At 37.0% G+C, this 19,327-nt stretch overlaps 1 protein-coding gene and 1 long non-coding RNA gene across 2 annotated transcripts in view; both read left to right on the top strand.

Moving 5' to 3' along the window:
* LOC134755706 (uncharacterized) overlaps positions 1-19,327 on the top strand; it is a 255,660-nt gene that overhangs the window by 79,621 nt on the left and 156,712 nt on the right. The gene's annotated exons all lie outside the window — the stretch shown is intronic.
* Positions 1-19,327, top strand: part of LOC134755639 (metabotropic glycine receptor) — a 128,794-nt gene that overhangs the window by 63,254 nt on the left and 46,213 nt on the right. The window contains exon 3 of the mRNA XM_063692157.1: positions 3,227-3,410. Within this exon, the coding sequence (XP_063548227.1) occupies positions 3,227-3,410 (184 nt within the window). The remainder of the gene's footprint in view (positions 1-3,226; positions 3,411-19,327) is intronic.

The raw sequence follows: 19,327 nt of genomic DNA, 5'->3' as shown, positions 1-19,327 counted from the left end.
AATGTTATGTGTGTCAGGCTAGCAGCGCCTCCCTTTTCTAGTGCAGGTTACGTTTAAATAGGTACCTACAAATACCAGCAATGCGGAATCGTAGCTTACTTTTGCCCATTCGTGTGAATACCCCCCCGCCCGCCTGCGATACTTACTATCAACATTTATAAATTATATTTAGTTAGTATTTAGAATAAGTTTTTAATTATTTAACTATCGATTACGAACACATTTCATAGTGCACTTTATATTGTTTAAACGGTATTCCATAGCTTGGTTTTAGCATTTGATTAAACAATATTTCTTGTGGTACTTGTTTTCCTCTTTTTAGTGTGCAGTCGGGTTTTTTGTTTTTTCATAATAATTATTTTTTTATTTATAAGTTTTTAGTTGAAAAAAAAGAACAAGTTATTACTTTATAATTTTCGCTTCGGACGAGGAAGTATCGAAAAAAATCACTTAGAAAAGTCGGCCGTCAACGACGTGTGCCCTCATGCGTGTGCCCGCGTTCGGGTTGTAGACTCGAGAATATCCCCCGTACCGTGCCGCGCGCCGCGCGCCATAAGGCAGGCCACGCCCTTCTTTGCCCGCTACCAGACCGCTACGCGAGAGGTGCGCGGGAGTTGCAGAACAAGTTATTTGCTCATTGCTTGCTGACGCGTGGGTGGCTTGCGTTTACAAGAATTAACATGTTCCTGTAGGAATTTCGGGGTAAAATGTATCCTATGATACTCCCGTGATCAAGACGAATCTAATGATACCTCATACATCAAATTCTTTCAAAGTGAAAGTAAAGAAAATATTATCTCTGTATCCCGTAGTACTTTCGGCATAAAATGTATCCTATGACACTCCCGTGATCAAGACAAATCTAACGATACCTCATACATCAAAATCCATCAAGCCGTTTAGACTACAGGAGGCCACAAAGAAACAGACATACATACATACATACATACACTCGAAAAACATTACCCTCCTCCTTTGGCAGTCGGGTAAAAAAAGGGTAGGCGTTTGTTAATACAAATCTGTTTTGAAAGTCATAATGTATTTATTTTGACAATAAAAGAGAATTTATTCTTTATAAGTATATATACTCTATTAAAGTTTTTCTCATCGCAAAATTGAGACATTCGAATCTAAAATGTTCGCGCATGGACATGAAATCGTGGTCACCCTACTAAACCTATTTCCACCAATTATCTAGCTGTCCGGTGCCCGGTCTATTTCCTTTATGAGTCCGTTTCTTCAAGCACTATGCCTTAGAGATAGATAGTATATCAAAGCAATCGGGAAAGAAATGGTAAAGAAAAAAACATTAATTGGTTTTATGAAACCACGATGCAAGTGAGTTTTTTTCGGATTGTAGGCATTTAACTGAAAATTTTCTAAAAATTATTCGATGTAGAATATTAAAATCGCGTTTTTGATCCTAATTATTTAATAATAAATATCTTTTTTAATTATGAAAGCTCGACTAACGCCAATGTAATTCAGGTACTCAACACGGAATGGCGCTGTAATTAATTATTAATATCGGTTACGTTATACTGGGGTTTTCGAGATGTTTACACGCTTCGAGTAGCCAACCGTTGGGAATTGTTTGACGGAATCGTGACGTCGTTACGTTCGAAAACAACAAGTCGTATGTGACTGAACTTCCTATTATGATACATAAGACTATTTGCCATTCACCGTAGAATTTGACGTATTAAACCTGACAGTATTAAAGGTTAATAAGGTCTACTGTCTTTTGTATAAAATTACAAGCAAATATAAGCTTTTGTTAATTTATTTTTGTACCCTTAGTCCGATAATGGATAGAGTATTGGATGGCTTAAGGGCAACACCGGTGTGAAGGCTTAGGGAAGAGAGGTGTCACTGGACTTTTCAACATATAGCTACTTACGTTTACACGTCTACCCTCAAGAACGCAGTTCTCGCGACTCCACTCTGGACGGCCGGCTGAGGCAAGCCAGCACAGAAGCACAGAATCCTGTCCCACCCACAAATATAAATAATTGTTATTATTATTACTATAATCTTTGCTTATATACGCGATAATATTCAAAGGTATAAAGGTGGTTCAACCCGCATTGGGCCAGCGTGGGAACTATAGCCCAATCCCTCTTGGACATGAGAGGAGGCCTGTGCCCAGCTCTGGGACGCCAATTTAGTCGCGTTATGTACTTTTCTAAGTTTGCCGTTTAAATAAATTAAGATCGAGCAAAAGCAAACAACAAATTTACAGAAAGTAAGTATTGACCTGAAATGTCGGTTGGCTGTAACTTTCGAACTTCAATTTGGAAGTATCAAATAGTATTTTTATACAGCAGTTTCAGATTTGTTTAGACCTGAAAATATATGGCCTTGTTACTATGCAAAGTTGCATCCAACATCTAACGCAGTCTACTACGAAGGCGAACAACACGCGAACAACACGCGATGCGGCGCGGGGTGAATCAATCCTTTGATACTCATAGAAGTATCCTACATGGGCGATCTCGTTGCGAACGCCAACGCCGTTGGCCCGCCGCGCCGCGCCCCAACGCTTCGCTTCGCGTTCGCAAGTTGTTCGCTTGCGTAAGACGCAGCGTAACATTATAGGTATCAAAACATTTGATTTGCGGTAAACGATGGGCTTTATCGAAATAATTGCCTTGTAAAATTTAGTAACAATTATGCAGTAAGTATAACTAAACCGTTTTTAGTTAATAAACAGATAAATGTGCATGAGCACTCAGCTTCCAAAATGCATTGCATTAAAATTTTATTCAAACTGGATAGTTAGATACCCTGTCTAAGCATTTATAACGATTGAAAATAAGTAACTGTAATGCGACGTTCCTTTTAAATCAGTTGTTAGGCTTTGAAAAGAAACATGTCGTAGAAATAAGAGACGCATTAAAATGAGTGTGACGTAATTCAGGGTCACATTATCGCCACTCAACGGAATAGCCTAGTTCTAAGCTAGGGACATCCAGCTTGAATAAAATATTTCTCTAAGAAAATACATAAATTGGTGTCATGAGCAAACGGCCCGCCCGAAATTGGCAAGCTGATGAACTTCTATGATAATTATAAAACCTATGTACCAACACAGCTTTACAATAAAGAAATCTTATCTTATCTCATCTTATCTTATCTTATCTTATCTTATCTTATCTTACCTTATCTTATCTTATCTTATCTTATCTTATCTTAATGCTCTATTCTCATCAAGACTCCTTTACAGGATTCAACACGTACACGTACAACGACACAGCCCACACAGCGCGCGTGCCCGACGAGATACTCTCCGTGACATACGAGGACGGGAAGTGGTCCAAACCGTACTACGACTGCGGCGGGGGCAACATCTGGATGCTGACATACACAGTGCCTTTCTTCGGATACAACAATGGGACTTATTTTTTCAAGTAAGTGCTTGAACTGGCCAAACTTTTCTGCATGTGTGTTGTGTTACCCAGTTGTGTGATCCAGTATCAAAACCCTCGGGAGTGGTGTGTGGTCCCGGAAGCCCATTCAAACACAGATTACGATGTCATTTTGCCATCATTCACCCGTGCGTCCCACTTGAGCCAATACACTGCATTCGCTAATGATTCAGATAACATGATTAGGTACATCGTTTAGATATCATGTTGACAACAAAATTTATGTTTTGGCCTCATGGTCTGAAGTACTCCCGAAACTACAATAATTGTCCAACTAGGGAACAAATCAAATATTTTCTGGCCTCGGCCACCGGTGGGCTTGGTCACTTTTTCTTTCGTGTGTGATATCTATTACAGTTTACAATAATAGTGTTTTGGTGTTTGACCTGCCTAGAATTGATTACTTTGCTTATGTAAATTTCGGCATATCATTTATATTATAAATAAGTTTTTTTTTCTTTCTAAAATAGTATCGACACAAAATTCTAACATAAAACCTAATAATACTTTTATAATATTCTAATGCTGACTATTCAGAACATATTTTAATAATGAGTGAGTCTAGATATATTTGGTAACCAAACAGAACTTCGGTAAAATTATGTAACTAACTGAAAAACTACGAAAACCGTATTCACATCAAACGGTTTATTCTAAGAAAGGAACCGTTTGTGTTTGTTTCTTAGTATAGGCTAATTTTGCGAAGCAGACGAGGCCTTGACAGGAATAACATAATTTTCCTTATTTCTGTATGTTTCTGTTTATTACTTATAACAAAACTAGCTTCAGCCCGCGACTTGTGTGTGGAATAATAAAGATGATTGATAAAAAATATTCTATGTCCTTCCTGGGGAATCGAGCTATCTCCATACCAAATTTCATCGAAATCTGTTTGGCGGTTTAATCATGAAGAGGTAACAGACAGTTACTTTGTAAATTATGAATGAACTGATTTGTTATAGGTAAGTATACTTAAGTCGATCTTAAATCCCAGTTGGCATTTTTAATTTATAATCATATAATTCCAAGTGAACGTATTTGCTCAGTAAGAAATACCTACACGAGACAAAGTGGCTTAAAATATACAGTAAGTAGCAGGGAATTTTCTGTCAAGACTCTTCTAACTTCGTCCCATTACTTTTAGTTCCACATTGTCTGCAGTTTTTCGATCGAACAAGAAGAAGAATCAAAGTTTCTCTTTAATAATGGGTAGGCTATTGAAGCAATTTCGTCTGTAGAGAAATTCTATACGGACGAGTAAGGCGGCCTAGCACAGACACTGCGCCAAAACATCTGGCTAATTTGTGAAACTTTCAATTCCATTTTCTGTCTACCAAACTTTGTAATTTGTCTAGCCTAAGTAACTAAATAGTTGAAGTTACGAACGAACGACATTGTTAAATAGTTTAATGAAGGTACAGTCACGGAATTTGAAGGTTTGTCACTTTTGAACCTTAATGCCATTATAATTATGGAATCGAAAAGTGACAAACCTTCAAATTCCGTGACTGTACATTAAGTTCGCCTGATAGATAATCGAATTGAAAATACCTTGAATAACTGGGCCGGGCATAATATACATACCTATGTATATTCCTCATTAAAGGCCAATAATTTGACTGCTACTTTTAATATGGTATTTATTTCTATTCCTTATATATTTATGTATAACCTGACTTGATATAAAATGTCCATCACTTTTCCTCGCGAGAAATGCAAATAGTAAGAAGAATATTTTCTCGAAAGGAAATGTTCAAAGTAAGACACCCGGGCTCCAGCAATAGCAAACACTCACCTGCCAATAGCTGGCGGCTGGCACAGACACAAATTAACCTAATTACTTTGGCTACTATTCACATAGCTAACCCAGTGCGAGTGTTCACGTAAACGCAAAAAAGTAACTTCCGTGCTGACCAGACATCGTTCGAACGACTGACTGGCTGACTGTATGATATTATAATTAAATACCTATACATACTTCAAACGCCATACATGAAATGTCAGTTTTAAATGTAAATTTTAAACCGTAAGGTAAGTACTTTCTCATCGTCACCAAAGTAATATTAACCTACAAAAATATACCTATAGGCACTTTTAAACAAAACTTGGAGCGATCACGCCGATCATTAGCATAACGCTGCGTCTCACGTAAGCGAACAACTCGCGAACGCGAAGCGAAGCGGCGCCGCGCGGCGCGGCGGGCCCACGGCGTTCGCGTTCGGAACTAGATCTCCCACGAAGAACACTTAGTGGAAGCCGTACGAGCCCAATTTCAAAGAAAAACCGCAAATCGATGTACAGCTTATTGGCACACTAGAGGTCAAAACACAATTTTTGACCCGCAGTTCTTAAAAAAATCCCTTAGGAGGGGTGCTGATTTTTTTTTTCATGTGTGGGATTTTTTTTAAGTAAAACTTCTTTAGGCGCGACTAGAGGGTAACTCAGAGTTTTTTCCGGCGGAAGTAACGCTCAGTAGTGACACACGCACAATAGGACACACGTCAAAGTGCGAACATAGCGATAAACGCAATCGTCAAAGAAGTTTTTACTTCAATCGCGCGTAAAGTTTACACGCACACACTTTTTTTCAGAAACCCATCGTGTGTGTGTATTACATGAAAGGGCTTTTTGAGGCGATTCTTTATTCTTTATTGTATTGCAGTCATGTTCATAATACATTAGGTATTACAGTTTGAGGATGGTAGGTACATGACACCCTGTAAGGGCACTAAATTTTTCTTAAGTCTAGGTAATTACATGCATCTCATACAAATAGCAATAGAATCTATATTTATAATTTTATATTTTATCTACGTTTATGCAACGTTAAATGTCAAACTAGTTAAGAAAATTTGTAAATATTTTAAAAATATATACACACCCACATCATTACATTTCAGCCATTTTTTTTGTGCAACAACATAAATAAGACCATTATTTTAAGGGTTCTAAGTAGGTATTGATTTATTTATGCCACCTGAAATCCCAGACATACATTCTAACCCTTTAGACGTAACTTAAAAGACTAGATTTTTAAACAGGCGACTATTTCTGTACTGGTCAACCGCAAGCAAAACGCCTCGTAAGCGTTCAGAACAGCCGTGTGCTTCGTCAGACACGGTCGAGAAGGCAAATCCTGGGCCAGCCAGATTGCCGCGATAAGGGCTAAAAGTCTGGAGTTTAGGTCTTCGTTTAGGGCGATTTGGTAAATTTGCGCTGCGGGTTTTTTGGGCGTTTACTAAGTGACGGGTAAATGCGTGTTATGTCAAACGTAATAGCCATACATCGGGGTTTTCGGTGCGGGAATGATTTGAGTAAGAGTAGATATAAACAGATAGGTTAGTCTGAGTAAACGTCATATATTATGCCTAATGAATAACGACCTCTGTGGAATTTATACACACTATGATACAATCTTATCTTTACCACACAAGCTCGTAAATACCCTCTTTATCTTTAAAAAACGGAAGAGAAAGTTACATTTAATCCACAAGAGTGGTGAAATAATTTGATGCACATAAGTTGATTTCTGATGTTGGCTAGTAGAATTGACTTTTAAATGATGATTTTGAATTATAATAAAATTGTTATATAATATGTTAATTTGGATTTGATTTGCAATGCTTTACAGTTAGTATTTTCCGTTGGTGTGGTAAAAAAATAATATGTTCTTCACTTGGCAGTAAAGTTTGATTAAATATAAAAAATTATGTTTTTTTAATTTAATCTTTTTAACCTTTCGTATGCGCATGTCAATAAATTGCCATATAAATAGCAATCGACAACTTCATGTTTAATTTGAATATAATTATATGGAGCAGATCTGCTACTAAGCATACGAAAGGTTAACTAATTATAAGTTATGTGCAAGTTGTAGCAAGACGATTGATTCAACACAAGAATTCTTAAAGGATGACACACGCTAGAACGGTCCGGGCCCGGGACGTGGCTTCCGACACTTCTTTTTCTATGATAGGTGATCGGTGATCACGTGATGCTTTCATAGAAAACTAAAGTGTTGGGCGCCCTGGCCCGGGCCCGGACCGTTGTCATCCTTAAAATTGCTAGCAATAATACTTAAAACTGTGTCAGTTTAGTCTTTCTTATTTTGGATTTCAGTATACCTAGTGTTGCATGTTTTTAACGGGCAAGTAAGCATATTAATACAGATTTGAATTGATTTTGTATTATTCATTTCACAAATCTGAATGTATTATTTGCAGGAGTCTCTTCCAGCAAACCTTTTTTTTTTTTCAACAAATGGCAAAACATACAGAAATATCCAATAACACTAAGCATAAAGGCGTTATCGTACGTTCCTAATACTGCGCCTATAACCGTCTCTAAAACATTTTTATCACTTCCCCATCTCAAAACGATACGATTATTGCTCAAGATACGGGAGCAGCATTCGACACTAAAAAATGAAATCTTGATTTGACATTACTCGCAGAGCATCTCGCTCGCACCAATATGTAACGAACTACATAAACTGGGATTCAAGTCAAATCGAGGATTAGATTTTAAGTTCTGAATACTCTTTCTGGCTTGGGTAGGCCGTTAATCGCCGCGGGTAAACGGTATACTATTTGAAGATAACATTTTGGTCGGGTAGCGAGAACCACCTATCTTTATTATTATATTAGGTTTGTCAACTCAAGTGAATGGAACAGAGATTTTACTGCTTACGTGACAATTACTTACTTGTAATTTGGGCCGTGAAAATGGTTTTGTGGGTTCTTAATTGAGAACATTTACATTTACTTTTATAAGAATTCTCCCATCCCACGCTGTGTAGTGAAGAAATTCTGTAATATACTATAATATTATTGTTATTAATACGAGTATAGTGCATCTCGCTCGCGCCAATACATGTACGGACAAGTATGAGTGAAATGCACGATTCATTTGGACGTCATTCTGATGTCAGTGTACGTTCGAATTGGCCTGTGAGATATATCAATATTTGGAAAATTATTCGAGGGTGGCAGATACTTGCGTTTCTAGGGTTCCGTACCCAAAGGGTAAAAACGGGAGCCTATTACTAAGACTCCGCTGTCCGTCTGTCCGTCTGTCTGTCACCAGGCTGTATCTCATGAACCGTGATAGCTAGACAGTTGAAATTTTCACAGATGATGTATTTCTGTTGCTGCTTTATCAACAAATATTAAAACAGAATAAAATAAACATTTAAGTGGGTCCCCCATACAACAAACGTGATTTTTTTGCCGTTTTTTGCATAATGGTACGGAACCCTTCGTGCGCGAGTCCGACTAGTACTTGACCGGTTTTTTCATCCACTAACTACTTTGATACTTTAAATGAAAATAAATTACCTATTTATACCTTTGAGGAAATATTGTGTGGGCGCTTTAATGAGACACGCCGGCAATAGATTTTTATATAACATTATTGTCATAGGTCGATAAAGTGTGCCGCTGGTCACGTGACAAAAACAAACATCTTTTCTTTTAAACATTCTATAAGATTGAGAACTTACTCTTAAATTAAATAGGTCACAAAAGGCCACGTGAATTTAAAGAAAGGAAGCTGAGGCTATTTTTAAACCTATTAATGTCAAGAATAAAAGAATTTGTAAAAACACCTAAAAGTTTTTAGGCTATGTAAAATCGCTCTTAGCTACAGCATTTCTTTCCCTGACTGGCATTTTCTGTGTAGATTTCGTGTTTCTAAATCGATACGACTGTATTATCGTAGTATCGTAAAAAACAGCTTTCATATTTTTTGGTAGGTAGTAAAACTTCTTAGGTGGCGATTCAGAAGTTGAAGGATAAATAAATATATATTATAGGACATTCTTACACAGATTGACTAAGTCCCACGGTAAGCCCAAGGAAGCTTGTGTTATGGGTACTCAGACAACGATATATCATCTTCCTCGCGTTGTCCCGGCATTTTTGCCACGGCTAATGGGAGCCTGGGGTCCGCTTGGCAACTAATCCCAAGAATTGGCGTAGGCACTAGTTTTTACGAAAACGACTGCCATCTGACCTTCCAACTCAGAGGGGAAACTAGGCCTTATTGGGATTAATCCGGTTTCCTCACGATGATTTCCTTCACCGAAAAGCGACTGGTAAATATCAAATGATATTTCGTACATAAGTTACGAAAAACTCATTGGTGCGAGCCGGGGTTTGAACACACAAATAAATGCCCTTACCGGGATTCGAACCCAGGACCATCGGCTTCACAGGCAGGGTCACTACCACTAGGCCAGACCGGTCGTCAAAGGATGTGTCACATCTCGTTACTTGAGGAAGAAAAGTCGAAAAACAAAGAGAATTATACATTTACTAGCAGCCCGCCCCGCTTCGCACGGGTAGTAAAGCGAAATATATTGTATGCTTATTTTTGTCTAATTCGATTTAAATGTATAATTGTACCATAATTATTATATAGTACAACTATCTACCAGACACAGAAGAAAAATGCGATAACTTTGAAATGTTTCACTACCTACGTAAAACATTATACCTTCCAACAACACAACTCAAAAAACGGGCCAAGTGTGAGTCGGACTCGCGCACGAAGGTTTCCGTACCATTGCGCAAAAAAATCACGTTTGTTGTATGGGAGCCCCACTTAAATATTTATTATATTCTGTTTTTAGTATTTGTTGTTATAGCGGCAACAGAAATACATCATCTGTCAAAATTTTATTTGTCTAGCTTACACGGTTCATGAGATACAGCGTGGTGACAGACGGACAGACAGACAGACGGAAGGACAGCGGAGTCTTAGTAATAGGGTCCCGTTTTTACGTTTCGGTACGGAAACCTCAAAAGTACACATGTACGGCGCCTTAAAATTATCTGCTACATATTAACCACATTCGACTGAAAACTGGAGCCATTTTCGATAAAATTTCTCACATGACTTGTGACATATCTGTCCGTGAATTCCTAGCATTTATTTGGCTTTCGATTGATAGCGCAATATTATAAAACCCAAATATTTATATTTATTTTACTTTGTTGTAAGATGTGCTGTATAAAGTGATATTTTTTCATAAAATAGGCAAGGCAGTGAGAATCGCGTCTTATGGAAACCTCGCCAGAGCCACTGATAGCCTATAAAGGAAATCGGGTCGTTGATATCTATCGGTTTAATAGATTCAATAAGAGCCGATATTGCATTGGATAAGAAAAGGGATAGCTAACTAAGAGCTAGAGTTTCTAATAGCACGAAAGCCAGAGGCAGAAAATAAAGGCGTTCGATAAAGTTTTAAGGGTCCCACAGATTATCAGTCCGCCGGACGATATCGGCCTGTCAGTTGTTCGGAACTGTCAAATTTTTGTTCTAACTGACAGGCCGATATCGTCCGGCGGACTGATAGTCAGTGGGCCCCTTTACGTGCGTATTTAGACTTGGTGATGTGGTGACTCAGTGGTGATATTTTTGCAAACAAACGATTGAGTCTGCCTTACGACCTTATTATTTTAGCACTTTTTCCAGTTGATTTTAAAGGAGGCCACAGAGCCCGCTTTAATAACCTAACACAAAATAATTAATACAGGTATTCGTTTCCTACACAGAGAGTAAACCTGGGCCTGCTGGATTTATCTCAAATAGTTTGCTGTGTTAGGTACTTGTTGAATTAAGACACTTTACGTCTGGAGCGGCGAAGGTCGAGTTTTTGGGAGCATCCAAAAAATGGTATGAACTGTTTTCGCTTCTTCTTCTTCTTCTTGCTGTGCCATATCCTCAGCGGATGTCGGCGACCATCTTACGGAACTTGGTTCTATCCTGTGCCAGTCTAGACAAACTGGCAGTGTCATTAATATTGTTTTCGCTTCTAACCCTTATAATAATCAAGAATACCATAAATAGCCATGATTAATTTCAAATTTTGTTAAAAAAATCCAGTTGAAAATTATTGGTACGAACACCTCCTATCCCCGATTGCGCACTCCTTCCTCAATTAACAGTGCTCCCAAACACACAATGGGCAGTGTATAAATGGAATGTGAAGTTACACAGAATAATGTATATAAATTGAAATCCTACTGTTGCGAAGTGGCTCTGTGAGCTGTACGCCGAAAATTTTATATTATTACCTTCAGATGTCAAACTGCGGTCTAACAATTATGCATACGACACTCTTCTAGAGATCCCCGTCCCGATCCCTTTAAATTAGCCCCGGAAATCCCTATTTAAATAAAATTTCCAATTTCAAAGCTATACTTTATTTCACGGGTCGGATACTAAACTTATCCCGAATACAAAGAAATGTGTTATTTTTAGAAGATATTGTTAATTTAGCAGCATAATTGCCGTACACCCGACTCATTGTATTAAACGCCGAATCTATATCATCCACGTCTATATCATTCATGAAATACGTCCCTTTCTTGAGCTTACACCCTGGTATGGGCAAACCTATAGTTTTAAACACAGTTTTAATCATAGTATTCGTACATTTAAGATTATTTAAATTAAAAAACCATTCAACGCCCTTTGGTGTTTGCCTTCCGGTGATAATTGTCATTTTCTTGTCAAATCCTGGAATATCTTTGTCCACTGTTACATTTCCTCTAATGATAGAATGACCTTTGGTGTTGATCAGTTCTATATTCGATTTAAAGGGCGCTGGATTTATAAAAGGAGGTTGTATATTTGGGCAGTCGGATACACTGAGGATGTTTACACGGTAGGGTTTGCGACAATAGCACAGCAAAATCGGTAATATTACAACAAAAGGTAAATATTTCATTTTACTGACTACACTCTTCTATCACAGTATGAATAAAAATATAATATGAAGTAGTAAATTGTTTTTAAGTTTTATATACATAGATTCTCTCCGGTAATTTAACATGAAAATCAGATACGCAATTAATGTACGCATTTTTTAAATAGACATAACCACAGTCATTATAACTATTTGATGTTATACCTAACCTCATTTTTCATTACGTACTAAATATTTCATAGTACGCCAAATAATTGCAAAATAATTATATATTCGAATAATACGGAACATCATTTATGAGAAATAGATCTGTATGACTTTATGATTGTCTATGTCGATAAAAATCAGATCAGATATATCTCGATAAAAAATAATGTGACCACACTAGTTTTATTTTTAAACACTATGCATTGTATAATTTAAAAAGAAAAGGAAACTCATATAGCTCTTATTTCTTTAAATTATAAACGCAGTTGTTCGTTTTCTTCATTGTTTTTTATGTCCGTTCTTAAATATGGTAAAAGACGGTTTTTCACTTAGATGAAGTCTCAATATAAATACAGGTAAACAAGAACTTTACTTGTTCGTTTCTTGTTTAACGTTTGTTCCTCGATCACGCAAAAAAAAAATGAAGGTGTTAGTTTGAACACTATGAAGATACCAGATTTTAACTCAGAAAAGGACAAAGGGAACTTTTAACTGTTAATTACGAAATTACGATTGAAAGTATTGAAAATACTAAGCCACTATATGGTAGAAAGTGGCATGTTGATAAATTATCCCGGTCAGTCCTATTCACTTTTTATTACAGAGGAATTCTGTTGCCACGAGACCGCCGGTGAATTGTTTGCAGTTACAGAGGTTTCCAATGTTTCCATGTCCCGGTTGACCAGATTTCACTATATTCCGTATCGGACACAGCGTTGTAGTTCGCCTAAGCTTTCAAATAAGCTTTTGATAAGCGTAAAGAATAGCATAACTCCTAGTCCGGAATAATTAGGCGCTATATCTCGCCGACCGCATAACTTCCCTAAGCATCCAAAATCACTCCATCCAAAAACTCATTCTAATTTGTAACTTGCTGCACGAGAACAAGGTGTATAATTGCATGGGTTTTCCATAACTATGGCATAACTATTCATTGTGGTTAGGTATTTACATAATCTTCCGGAATGGACACGGTCTTGAGGGTGCGTTGCAAAACATACGATAGTTGAGCCGAGCGAATAATGGTCCGCTTTGAGTTAATTTACTAGAAATATCTACAATTTTCCTTGGAAGATTTTGGTGTACGTATATATTTAATCTCGCAATATTTTCAAGATGCTGGATAATAATGTATTCCAATATCTATAACTCCATGTGTGACCACACGCATAAAGGTTACATTTGGATGGCGACTACATCAGCGTCGCTGCGCTGTTGCAATCTTATTGCATTGCAATTGTTCCCGCATCTTTCATAAATAGAACTTAGAGGATATAATCAAACGTAGTAGCCATTAACAGGCGTTCCCCTCTGTCGAAAATAGTCGGCCAATGGTCATACACAATGTATGGACTGACGTATCTGCCATGGCTATTTTGACGTTACGTATACATTTGACGTTCCCCTCCCCCGCAAAAATTGGCAGACTTTTTTGTACATCAAATTACAGACAAGGCGTCTCCGTTGGTTATATCCTCCAAGGAGTAGAACGATCAAACCATGGAGACTATATAAAGGAGCCAAATCTCTATGTATGAAAAGTGTCCGTCAAAAAACAGTAATTAGGCGGCTCCACCATACACCGGAATACTACCAAAAACAACCTACGTAATTTGGTCGGGTTATTTGTTGCCTTATATGGTTCATGTTATACTCGTGTCCCAGAGCCTAACTAGCGCCACCGAAGAGATTAGGAACTATTATTTAAAGCTGAAAGCGGTCAGTATTGCAACAATTCTGCCATAAGAGATTGGCATCCTTTCTATACCATCCATAGATCAAACCGTCACTAATATTTTCGAGATGATTAACAGTGACATCTCCCGGAATCTGAATTTTATAACTTTGTAGTCTGTGTTTTGAAAATAGTTTATACCGTATCTGTGCAGCCATTCACAGATGAAAAATAAAAAAACCGCATACACTCCGTTTGGCAACCTAAGCTGCCATGATCATTTTAGAGGTGCGCTCTGTTGGAAGCTCTAGTTGCCAGAATAATGTGTTTGGTTAAACAAACCGCCTTGGTGCATCAATTTCACATTTTATTATCTCTGAAAACTTGTCAAAAAACTGTTAAAGGCACAGTATGTATAAGTTACTCTATGGTTTACTAAACGTGTTAGTGCTGCACATGTGCATACCCCCTATTAGAAAGAGATTTCCGCTAATATTGTTATTACAAGTTATTATATGCAATCGGCCCCTGATGTAAAAAAAAAAAACATTATAGATAAACCGCGTAATAACTACAACAATATACAGGTAACATTACGATGGCAACTGCACTACTGTTGCGACATTACTGCTGCGAAATTATGCCGTCGCTGTATCTATTAATTTCCTTGATAAAATGGGTGACGTTCGCCTCCACATTACTGCCGCCATTATGGCATTTAATCCGTTATGGCTACTCTATTACGATGCGCCATCATACTGGCCCACTAAGATGGGCCAGCGTGTAGAGAGGGTAGGGTAGTGGCTTATGGCGCGGCGGGATGGCGATGGGATGTCCACGGTGTCGGTTTTTCGTCCGCACATCAAAGGTAGTAGGCCAGCGATGGTGCGTACGCATTTACACGCGGCCCATTCCATAGTGCATGCTATCAACCATCGCATGGCCATCTCCCTGGTCCAGTGCTGGGCCATCATGTAGAGAAGCTAATTACTCATTTTATCAAGATAATTTACGTTTATAGCGGCCGCGTCTATACGCAGCCGTATCCCAATGTGACTTTAAAGATGACGTTTGGATGTCAACTGCAGCTGCATTACTGCTGCGGCGTCGTTGTTGCCGCCACTATATCTGTCTATTTCCTTGATAAAATGAGTGACGGCCGCTTTCTATCACCGCACCGCTCGCCGTCGGCAGGGTGTTCATCCTCACACCCTAGAACCTAAATGGTCGCGTAGTGTGCGGTTTAAGAGGAATTTCCTCCCACAGACACTTCGGCAGTGGAATTAGCTCCCCGCCGAGGTTTTCCTCTACAGTATGGGGTTCTTCAAAAAAGGAGTGTACAGGTTTTTAAAGGGTCGGCAACGCGCGTGTAATATCTCTGGTGTTACAGGCGTCCATAGGCTACGGTAACTGCTTACCATCAGGCGGGCCGTATGCTTGATTGCCACCGACGTGGTATAAAAAAAGTGACTCATTTTATCAACGGTGGCACAGCTGCAATTGATACCTGAACGTCACCTGTCCTTAACAATAACCACACACCAAAAATTCAAAACTCAGGATATTTTGACAGCCTACTTTTCCGGAAAGCATTTCTGCAGAAACAATATCCGTACCGTATCTCATTTTCAGGTTAAATTATGGTCACCAAAACCCGTGTTACGAAGGAAAATATCCCCCGCAACGGTTCGAGATAGCGACAGAATTTCTAAAGTGCAATTAAAAGCTTTGCTTAATCTCTTGTTTGTTGGAAATTCTATAATCCCTTTAGAAAATGTGCGAGATTTCCGGAATACTCTTGGTACCAGTTCGGGAACCAGTCTACTTAGGTTTGTTGTTTCCCACAATGGCGTGGTTCCAAGAAGGGATGGAGTTAAACATTGTCTATATTATTGATACCGAAACTCATTCAAATGTATAACATTTCACATACGTATATAATAAAGTGTAGCTATGTTCATTGGCCAAGATCGAGATACGTAGAAAGGGAGAATGGAGGCTGATATAAATAAATAAATAAACCTACATTATCATCATCGGTTTAGTCCGCAAAACTAATATCTACAGATCAGACTTTAGGGGGCAATATGTAAAGGCAGCTAAGGAGTATAAACTCATCGATGATCCAAGTTTTATTTTTTATTTATTTACACTTTATTGCACAAACAAAGAAAAATGTACAAATGGCGGACTTAATGCCAAAAGGCATTCTCTACCAATCAACCAAGAGACATATATGTTTTTGCAGAAGAGATCCATAAATTATAAAGAGAAATTTTACCGAAATTTTAAGTCAAATATTATATATATAAAGATAATAAAAGTTTTGTTTGTAAATGTAGCTACTGGTGAGAACCCGTAATTGGCTTTTTGTATCATATCTATAAAACCTATAGACATGTTAACAGCTGTTGGATCTCCGAATAATAATAAATAAATAAAATAAATAAATAAATTAAAAATATAATTTTGTTAAAAGTATGTAAGGATGCTGATTAGCAAAAATGTGTCAACCCTCATTAATTTTGTAATAAAATGTCAACTTTAAGCGTATTTTTTTTTAGTTTACATTCTTATTGCAAAATGAATGTGGGTTGACATCAGCATTCGTATATAAATGGTACAAATGGCTCGTTCCCTTCTTATTCATTTTAAAACAGTTTTTTAAACTTAATATGCGCACAATCTAGCAGTAGTCATTAAACATATGTTTTCATTAAAACTGATACTTCATCATCGTCTACAAAATGATACTGAAGTACATAAATATATGCATTTACAAACAAAACTTGCAGGGATCACTAATAGTATACTCGTACAGTCGCCATCAGATATATCGGAGCGGCCGAGGTGCTTAAAAATATCTGAACACGCACCTAGCGCCTTGACAATAGAGGCGTGTTGAAATATTTGTGAGCACCTTGGCCGCTCCGATATATCTGATGGCGACTGTACATATAGGAAACTCCCTACCTGTAATTTAGGTATAGTCAAAAAAAGTATTAAGCCTATTAACACCAAAACTGACATCGGTTTAGATCGCTTGAATAGTGTTGACTTTAGTTTTATAATATTTATACCTATGTATTTTAGTATAGATTAGATTAGATTAGATGATTTATTTCATGAAAGACAATTACATAATAAGTTTGCATTAATGTCAAAAATATAAGAATTTCTATCATGATCGTCAAAATAAAAATAAAAATGAAAATAATAACAATACTAATGAATACTAATGAATGAGATTATATAACGTATTAATATTAAGGGACTAGATGCCTGTATAAAAGTGACGAATACTTAAATTAAATACTTGTTATATTTAATATCTAAATAAATAAAGAGGGAGAGAGGTCATGACCCTGGTTCCGGGTCATTCCTGATGCAGAGGCTGTCTATCGCGATTCAGCGCGGCAACGCGGCGAGCGTGATGGGCACCTTTGCTTCTGGAAAGGCGCGGGACGAGTTGTTTGACTAAGTTGTGGCTTTGTTTAGTTTCAATTTAGTTATAGTTAATTTTAATGTAATTTATAAACTGTAATAGATGTCATATGATGATTTATATATAGTAGTGTGACTACTTAAAAACACAAATCAAAATATTTAATAAAATAATTTGATTTGTTCCCAAAAATTGAGTTTAATGTATTTTTTTAATTTGCCTATTGTTTGTTACTAATGTTTTGTAATAGAATTTGTTTTAAGTAATTCAATATTTGTGTTATAGACAACAGTAAAATTATTAAATAAAACATTTATTTCTATCATTAATTATTACAAGAGCCCGCCTGCTACCTAACACCACTTTCACTTTTCCTTTTGTTCCTATTATAGACCTGTACCAATAACTTCTGAGGTTATAAGAATATTAATGTTGCTTATTTTTTATATATAGTTTCCAGACCATATACTAAACCTAAAAATAATATTTTGTGTCATCCTAGGTATTTGCTTAGGTAGAAATTTAGGTATTTCTTTTTTCAATCAGCATTCTGTAAAAAAAATATTCGAGACGAAATTCTTTGTTTCCCTGTAAAGGCAAAGTGGCTTCCGACGTACACACGCATTTTGTGTCATTTTCATCCACGGGTATAATGGCATTTAATAAATACCTAATATTGATCCTAAAACGCCTAAAAAAATATTAGAGTCGGTAAGTGAAGTGTTGTACTTTACAGAACATTGTTATATGTTATTCAAACAAATCTGTGTCAAATTCATCCACCGCTTTTATTTAAAAAAAAATTTTTTCTAATTAACACCCTGTATCTGCCACAAAAAAAAATTCATGTTATTAAGTTTACGTCTACAATATTATAATACCACATTGAGACATCATTCATAATTTGGGTCATTTTGATCCACGGTTTTTTTACTATCTGGCAAAATAAAACTCAATTGAACAAGAAGGGCGTGCGCGGGGAAGGGTACCTACGCGGGTGGGGTGCTTATTATACTTGCCGCAATATCAGCTGGCGACTGAGATCTTAATACTATCTCCTTTACCCTTGTTAAGACCAACCAAGAGATGGCATTATGAGCTGTCTCGCTCTGTTACATTGTCTTATCAATCTTACCGTAGTAGGTATATAAATATAATTAAAAATAAACTGTAGGCTGCACTCCTCATACTGACCAACATTTGTGACGTTCCTAATGAAAAGGTACCACTTTCTCTGACAGGTTATTTGTATAAAGATATAATCAAATTTCGTCTTTATGGTAAACGACAAAGTGGTACCTACCTTTTGATTGAGAATGTCACAACAGCGACTTAAAAATTACTTTTGTTTCGATTTTTAGTAGACTGTTTAAGTTTATTTTAAGACGCAATTTATTGTGATTTTTGTTATGTTTAAGCGTGGCAAGCAACATTAATTACATTGATGATGATGTTCATTAAATACAATATTTTTTCATACTATACTGAACTGTCACCCTATACATGAGAATGAACAGCGCCCTCTTGACAATGATCATATATTACTGGTCAGGCTTTAATATGTGTCATAATTTAGTAAAGTCCCCTTTGTGGATTCTAAGTTTCCGAGTTACAGCAGTTTAGTGAAAGCGTTTTTTTTAAAATATAAATTAAGGGTTGAATAAAGAGGAAAGAAAATTTGATTATTTTTGCGCTACGACGCACGGTTTAGGAGATACAGCCCTATAAAGTTTTTTTTATTGGTTTTTTCTTTTTTACATTGTGTTTTTTGTATATTACTTTGGGGTTTCATAAAGGGGAACGAAAATTTAATTATTTTTGCGCTACGACGCATGGTTTAGGAGATCAAGCCCTATAAA

The sequence above is a fragment of the Cydia strobilella genome, chromosome 3 (assembly GCF_947568885.1).
Source record: "Cydia strobilella chromosome 3, ilCydStro3.1, whole genome shotgun sequence".
Lineage (NCBI taxonomy): Eukaryota > Metazoa > Arthropoda > Insecta > Lepidoptera > Tortricidae > Cydia > Cydia strobilella.
Note: the sequence above shows the minus strand (reverse complement) of the source record. Positions and strands in the feature narration are given on the sequence as shown.